This window comes from Rutidosis leptorrhynchoides, chromosome 2 (genome assembly GCF_046630445.1).
Source record: "Rutidosis leptorrhynchoides isolate AG116_Rl617_1_P2 chromosome 2, CSIRO_AGI_Rlap_v1, whole genome shotgun sequence".
Classification (NCBI taxonomy): domain Eukaryota; kingdom Viridiplantae; phylum Streptophyta; class Magnoliopsida; order Asterales; family Asteraceae; genus Rutidosis; species Rutidosis leptorrhynchoides.
Genome location: NC_092334.1, coordinates 683,011,114 through 683,020,007, shown reverse-complemented (window position 1 = coordinate 683,020,007; position 8,894 = coordinate 683,011,114). Strand labels below are relative to the sequence as shown.

The window sequence follows — 8,894 nt, the reverse complement described above, 5'->3', positions numbered from 1 at the left end:
TGTCATGCATGACTTAATACAATTTAACTTATCTTAGATATTTTCACTAAAAGCCAAAATTATAAGCTTATAAATAAGGACCATTTTAACTCATTTTTACTCCACATTTTCTTAAACTAAAAACGCACACTTGAATGCTCTCATATCATACTTTAATCTCAGCAACTTTTCTCTTCATAATCAAGGTAAAATACTTCTCAAAATCCTTGTTCAATTCCTTGTATATTTGCTATCTTATTATACTTATAAAACTTATAAAAACTAAAACTTATTTTGGTGAACACCAAGCTTGTTTGAAAAACTAATATAATCTTTCTAACTTAACTCTAATAACACTTATTTATATGTATTATGATGTTATATTAAGTTAATATAAGAACTTATAACTTGTACATATGAAGAACACTTTGAAACTTAACATATATCCTTTAATATCCATTCGGTAAAAGCGGGCTGTTTTAGGTTGGGAATTAAAAACCTATCTTAGACTTTGAGTTCGAGGCTAAGACTTTGGAAATATGTTAATATATGTAAATAAGACTTCCAGTATTTTTTTTCATGATTTTAGACAAAGTGGAAGTATTTTATCAAAAATCATATATTGGGTAGATGCCGGGATTTTTCCAAATCTGTCCACCGACAAAAAAGAGGGTAAAGCTCTAAAAATTACTACTTGGGATGAACTTTTCGAATTGGTTTTGTAAAATTTACTTCTTAATGAATCCATAGCAATTTGATTCACTTTAAACAGAGTTGTAATGAATATTTGGCGAGCAAAACAAAATCTGCTAAAATTAACGTTCTACGGACGAAATTTATATTATAAAAACTATATTAATCATATCCTTGTTAACTTTTCCTATATCCTATATATATTTGGACATGTTATCAGTAGTATAACAAAATATTATAATCTTGGTTAATTCTGTGATTGTATATATGTATAATAATATTCTTGGTACGTCCTAACACAATAAGTATACAATACGTTTTGATAAATCCTAAGACAATACGTACACAATACGTCTTAGTTAATTCTAAGACAATACGTATACAATACGTCTCTGGGTTGATGCAAAGACAATACGTATACAATACGTCGTGGGGTAATTCTAAGATTATTATATATATATATATATATATATATATATATATATATATATATATATATATATATATATATATATACCGATTATTGGACTGTTGGACTTTTCGGACTATATTGGACTACTAACAAATGACTACTAACAATGGACTACTAACATAAAATGTTAAAAATTATTATATAAGTATTCTATGAACTTGTTTTATTTTATTCATATGTCGTATTATTATCTGAATCGTTATTATTGTTATAGGTTCGTGAATCCAAGGACGACGGTCATATTTTTAATAAGTTGAAAACTTATTATTAATATACTTTTATTACTGTGAGTATATATTCCCATTTTTAAACTCTAAAAATATTTTGGGATGAGAATACATGCATTTTATGTTTTACGCCATGGACACAAGTACTTGAAATATATTCTACGTTGAGTTGTACCACATTGCATATCTTCCCTAATAGCTTGGTAACTAATATTTACATGTTGTAAGAACATGTAAGCGCGAATCCTATTGATAGATCTATCGGGTTTGACAACCCCAACTCGGCTAGTCGCTCTAGTATCGTAAACGGTTGCATAGTACTTCGTTTTTACTACACTTGGTACAGTGTAGGGAGATTTCATAATAAAGGGAATATGCCACATTAATTGTTAAGTATGGTTACCGAAGCGCTCAACAACTTATAGAATACTTTTATACACTTGCAAGTGTACATATATTTATAACTATGAAATCTTGTGGTCTATATTTATATCGATGATAAACCTATATATCTCACCAACCTTTGTGTTGACTGTTTACGTATGTTTATTCTCAGGTCCTTAAGAAAGTCTTCCGCTGTTGCATTATCTGAGCAAGCTGTGCATGGAGTCTCATACTTTTATTTAAATAGAGTGTTGCATTCAATAAAACCTTTGTCATGTATTATATTCGACTGTTACGTCACGTGTGTAGTATTTGGAAACCGATGTATTTTGGAGATTATTTCTTAAATAATCGCCCACTTGTTTAAAACATGCATTATGTATAATAATGATGTGCTTTTTATGAAACGAATGCAATATTTTCTAAAACGTATCATATAGATGTCAAATACCTCGCTATGAGACCAATGAGAACGTACTGCGTTTATAGTATTTTGGACGGGTCGTTTCATATTAAATTATGTTTTAATATAATATGATAAAATGAATAAAATAAATAAAATAAATAAACTAGTGGACCCTACTTAGATTTGATACACTCCACTTGATATTTTAGGTTATTGGGTGTCAAATCTTGACATTGCCATGTCACAGTCACCTTACACTTTTTGGGCCAAAAAGTGCTCATTTGTCTGTGATGACAGGGTTAGGAATAGTCTTATGAGAGAGTTTACTCACCAAAATGGTTTAAGAGGTAAGAATATCTAGATACAAGGGTTGAAAGGGACAACTTTGAGTCTTGAAGGATGTATCATTAAAATTTAAATACCCTAGACAACTTATAAAGTCCAGTAACGTATTCAGAAATTAGGGTTTTATCTGTTGAAGTGGGGAGCTGCAGCCGCCATCATGGTTCTCAAGTAACATTTTCTTCCATCAATCTGTTAATAATTTGTCCATTTTTGATCGTTCTATCATCAATTAGACATAGTCATTCATGTTTTTTATCTGTTTTATTAACATAGTTTGTTTTATAGATCTGCTAGACATCGTTGTAATCATAATTTCTCCTTGTTTATCTTTATCGAATCTCTAATTAATTTTATTATACATGATTCTTTACAGTACTTATGTGATATTTTGTCAGTTACAAATTTTTCTAACAATCTGCTGTTCTTTTTTATTATTGTGTATATATTTTTTTTTCTTTTCATTTTGCACATGTATATCTATATACAGGGGATATATATGTAACACTGCTTAGTATGTACCTACAAGTAATTCATATATTATTAATATGAGTTGGTATATGTATTGAAATGGCCTTTTATATTTGATCTTTTTAAATTTGATATATATGTTCTAATTTTTATTATACAATGTGTTTATAGGACTGAGTTATGCCGATTTAGTGGCCAGAAGATTTATCCTGGTAGGGGTATCAGATTCATCAGATCTGACTCACAGGTATGCTTTGTTTGCTTGCTTGATAAGCTTTTAGTGTTTGTTATTCATGTATTTGTGGTTTACTATTTGTTGCATTTGTAATTTGTATTGTATTTATTTGGTGTCTTATGCCGTGGGTTAAAAGATCTAAATTTTTTGACTTGTGTGTTTGGAAATAGGTCTTTTTGTTTGCGAATTCAAAATGTAAGAGGTACTTCCACAACAAGTTGAAGCCCTCAAAGCTTACATGGACTGCAATGTACCGAAAGCAGCACAAAAAGGTATAAGAAGATTACTAAGCTATTCATTTCATATATAGTTCTGGCAAAACTTTTTTATTAATTGCGTAATTGATATTCGTTTGCTTGTATTAAACAGGACATTGCTCAAGAAGCCGTGAGGAAGAGGCGTCGCACAACCAAGAAGCCATATTCAAGGGCTATTGTTGGAGCTACCCTGGAAGTTATTCAAAAGAAAAGAAGCGAGAAGCCTGAAGTTCGTGATGCTGCTAGGGAGGCTGCTCTTCGGTATGCTTGTTTTCTTATTGTTTTTATAAAAGTGTCAAAATGGGTTGGGTTGGCTGGGCTGGATCATCTATATTGCTAAGTATTTTAGATAATTGTGGTGCTGCTGTCTAATTTGCAGTGAGATCAAGGAAAGGATCAAGAAAACCAAGGATGAGAAGAAGGCGAAGAAAGCAGAAGTGGTATCGAAACAAAAGTCACAAGGAAAAGGTGGAAATGTGCCTAAAGGTAAGGGACCTAAGCTTGGAGGTGGTGGTGGAAAGCGTTGAAAATCTATCGCTGTTTTCCTTCTTTACTATAGATTATCTGTTAGTCAAGATTTTGAGTATTTTGTTTTTGTTGATGTTGGTTTTGTCCATGCAAACCTATGTTTCAGATTTTTATGAACATTTACGGTATTTGTTTTGTGAAATTGGAGTTACCTAGTTATTTCATTATGGTGTGGCACTTTGGCAACAAATAATTTGCAGCGACGATAACTGACACAATTGGTAACGGAAAATGTCTGGTTATTATTTTCTTCTATGTGAGTGATCATTGTCGTTGACCTTTGACAAACTAATATTTTGGGCTTTCTAAATGAACATCTGGGTTGCAGAATACCTTCACTGTGCCTCTCCAGTAGTTAGTTTGTGCGGCTAGTTTTCTGTTGACGGTGTTCGTAGTTTGAGATGAGGATATAGTTTTACATGCGATAACTTTAAAAAGCTCGAGATTTTCTTGTTTTTCTTAGTTTTTAGAAGGCTATTAGGACAAGAGAATGTCACTTTTTCATTATCTTTTTATTTGTTCTCTTTGAATCTCTTAACATTTTTCGTAAATTAAGCACACGAGGATTTACGACCTTTGCCCATACACTGTTCATCAAGGACATCTAAGCTTCGGGTTTAGTTTGGATGGTCAGTTAAAGGGATTCGAAGTGACTCCAATTAGCTAATAATCACAATCTTGCAATACTTGGTAGAGGATACATGTCATTTTGTTAACATTTTTTGGATATAAATATTAGTTCTGTAACAGATTTGAAGCTGCATTTATTATTGGCTTATTCCAATTTTTGACACCCTTCATCAGCATATGAATTCTAGATTGTACAAAATCAGTTCTTGTAAGCTTACCTCATGTATTGCAACAAATGTGATATCAAACGAACTAACAAGTCGTTGAATAATTTGATATTTATTTATTTATTTATTTTTTTTTTCTTTTCAGAATAACAGATGGCAAAGAATGGGGTTTTTAACTTTAAATCATCTTAAGCATACAGATGAAATATAAAGTAAACAAAGGGAATGATCTAATTCCATTTGACATGGAAACTGCTTTCACAAATGGCATACAAGGATATGCGTGATCGTTTAAGATCTTTGTAGCTTCTGGTTCAGTTTTCTTATTGAAATCGACACCCAGAAAAACAACCTGAGACTTGCTACCAAATCCTGCGCCGAATCTCCATCCTAGGCCTAACCCAACTCCACAGCCTCCACCTTTAAAAATTAAAGATGATTTACTAATAGTGTTTTATGAAGAAAAATGCAAGAAACATCCAAGGTGGCAAAATGATCAGATTGGGTAACATGTCAAACTGAATTGGGTAAAAATGAGGGTTTTTTTTTTTTTTTTTTTTTTTTTTTTTTTTTTGTACCAGTCAAAAAGGGTAGGTTTGGTCCAGCGACCGTTTGACATGTTACTCAAATTCACAAAACCTTTCTTAATCCATTTGGTTAAATTTTAGGTGATTAATGTACCCTATATGATCATAAAACCAAAAAATTAATCCAACTTTCTTTAGTAAAAGCAATTTAAAAATGTTTCTATGCTTGTACATTCAGATGACTTTTCCATTTTGACCCATTCAATCGATTTGATCCATTTCATTATATCGGTTTTTGAAATTGCCACTTCTGAATTCTACAGTAACATAAGAATGTTCTATTGAAGTATAGCAGTGTTAGATAGCACACCTGCACCTAGACCTAGAAAATTCAAAGGCACACCTGCATCACACAATATCAATTAGCAAACCGATCGACACAATCAAACACAAAAACATATCTTGTCCGCCAAAATAAAAGCAACATAACCAAATGACGTCCAGGTTATGTTAGAATTTATGGACCCAACAAGACCAGTGATTTAAACCAATCACCAAACTCAAGAACGATAAACGATAAAATAAAGCATGAAACGATAAATGTAAACGACACGGGATTTAACGTGGTTATATCCCAACTCCAAAATACGGAGAAGGGTTTACTCCACGGGCGCAAACCAGAGATTTTCACTATATTTTTTGTGCACACAGTTATGGGTTACATAGGGTCATATTTATAGGCAAAAACAAACAAGGAAATAACTTAGGGAGCAAGCTACTAAATCTAGAACATTCTTGACGTGTCCAACAAGTTGTTTCTTTGTTTAACTCGATTCGTACTCCAACAATCTCCCACTCGAAGAGACGTTGAACAACACCCAATCTTCATCAACCCAACTACTATGTTAAACAAACCCACAATAACACCAGATTAGCCGATTACCAACTCCTTTTGATACCGCCGGATGAGACACCCGAATCACGCCGCACTTCACTCGTTAACCCACGAGCAAGTGAAGTCTTTCGACACCCAAAAACACCGCTGAGCGATAATCCAATCTCTTAGTTACTAGCTTGGGCCATCTCGGTTTCTTTCGCCACCATCTTCTTAAACTTGAAGATCGTCTTCTTACACTAGAAGACCAATTGAAGTGAGCGAGACTTCAATCATATGATTCTTCATGAGACAACACCGCCTCACACATCGATCTAGACACGTCTAATCCCGAACACACATGTCAACGACCACTCGTACAGATTATAACCGTCTATCTATAATTTCCTTCACCAACAAAAAGTAACCCCAACAGACGCCTTTGTAGACTATTCTTCAAGATACCCTAGTGAGAACGCAATCACCACCTTGAAGTCTACCACCTTTTCCAACTTTCCGCTTCCTCGTTGATACACTAACATCCTCATAGCTATGAAGCTCACAAACCCCATCTTCTCATCCCAAGTACTCTTCCACTGTACGAGCAAGAATTAAACCGCGGCTACTCGAGAAGAAACTCGGTTCGTATCACCGGTTAGTCACAAATTACTTTGTCTTCGGAGAGTAAAACAAATACTCGAAGCCCTAGTGTTACACGGAATTAACACATTTATCTTGTGAACATTGGAGAAACAAGTCGCTCAACCATCTCCACAAACTCCACCAGTTGTCTAACTCCCACTAGCTCGATAAAATCCGTCGGTTACCAAACTCATACCGAGTTCCCGACACCCTCAACGATCCTAGAAAGCTCAAGTTTCATAATATCCCAATCATCTTGGAATATCCGACCATACGCTTGGTCACCCAGTTTCATAACACGCAAGTACCAACTTCCACCGATAACTCCCATTGTCGACTTCGACTCGATGCATCTTGTTCGTTATCCAACCGCTCTAACCCGAGATAAAAAACAACCTCCTGAGCTCCCATAACAAACCCACATCCCCGAAAAAAACAGTTCGCATCGCTCGAAGTTTCACGAGACAAAAAAAAACCGTCTCGCACTCGCGTCATCAAACCCGAAAAAGTTCAACCCTGAAACTGCCCAAATTCGAAAAACCATATCTGAAAATCCAACGGTCCGATCAACCTAGAATGTTTACCACAACTATATCTATGTGTTTAGAATCACAATACCAACTATTAAGTCGATCCAATGGTAGACGAACCCACAATTAATTTTCTCGCACAGCTGCGCAAACAAACCCCAAAAGGGGTTTTCCTGGAGGCTGCAAAATACGAAAAAATATAACTACAAATTGAACGGTCCGATCATTACGAATTTTAGATATGTTTTAGAACTACATATCTACCACCTACAAAAAAAAGTTTCAAGACGATCCGACGGTTAACGAACCTTCTATGAATTTTCGACCACAGCTCTGCAATTAAACCCTAAACCGATCTACTGCAACTTCGAAAAATTGTATCTTCCAATCCAACTGGCTGATCACTTTCAAATTTGGTACAAAACCAGATCTATGAGTCTTCAACCTACGGTTAAAATATCATGAAGATACAACGGTTAACGAAACCGCTACGAATTTTCTACCACAGCTGCGCCAAAAATCCGAATTTTTGAAAAATCTCTTTCACAACAAAAAACTATCGATCCGACCACCGACTCCGTTATCACCGCGAATCACCACAATAATATATTATAATCATAGACCAATTTTAATAGATTATCTCATGAGTACATAGACATACCCGTGAGTTCTTCGCGATCTCTTCAACTAAGCCCTTTGATCTCGATACATGTTGTACAAAACTCGTCGTTCGTTCACCATGCTTTCAAATCGTCATCGCTCCCACTCGAAACCATGAGCTCTTGATACCACTTGTTAGAATTTATGGACCCAGCAAGACCAGTGATTTGGACCAATCATCAAACCCAAGAACGATAAACGATAAAATAAAGCATGAAACGATAAATGCACGACACGGGATTTAACGTGGTTATATCCCAACTCCAAAACACGGAGAATGGTTTACTCCACGGGCGCAAACCAGAGATTTTCATTATATTTTTTGTGCACACGGTTATGGGTTACATAGGGTCCTATTTATAAGCAAAAACAAACAAGGAATTAACTTAGGGAGCAGGCTACTAAATATAGAACATTCTTGACTTGTCCAACAAGTTGTTTCTTTGTTTAACTCGATTCGTACTCCAACATGTTATTATCTTAATTAGCGAATCAGTGGGCTCTAATTAACCTGTAAATATAATCCAGGATTGTATAGTTGAAGTGCTTGTATCTTACTTCAATTTTCAAAATCCAAAAGAGACTTTTTAGTGTATATTTACAAGTGTGCTTTAGCTTATCGTCGGTTCAAAATAAGCACTAGAGAGCCAAATTTAAAGAATACGTCAAGATAAACGGGTAAAAGGATAAGGGTTTCCTTGTTTAAGCTACTAGTGGAGGGCAAATATTTTTTACTCAAATGAACGCAGTCGAATCAGTTTAGACCGACGACCGTTTCAACCCTTTTTCTGGCCACCCTAAGATATACGGCTTCTGAGGTTGAACATGACACCTCCTCTTGTGAGCATATCATAACCCGACCAATAGGCT

General features: G+C 34.7%; 1 protein-coding gene across 1 annotated transcript; it reads left to right on the top strand.

Annotated features, from left to right (window-relative positions):
- Positions 1-2,622: 2,622 nt before the first annotated feature.
- On the top strand, positions 2,623-4,161 carry LOC139893999 (large ribosomal subunit protein eL24). The gene is made up of 5 exons (XM_071877203.1): positions 2,623-2,674; positions 3,146-3,221; positions 3,380-3,481; positions 3,579-3,727; positions 3,846-4,161. The coding sequence occupies exons 1-5, from the start codon at positions 2,664-2,666 to the stop codon at positions 3,991-3,993; spliced, it is 486 nt and encodes a 161-aa protein (XP_071733304.1). The 5' UTR covers positions 2,623-2,663; the 3' UTR covers positions 3,994-4,161.
- Positions 4,162-8,894: the final 4,733 nt, after the last annotated feature.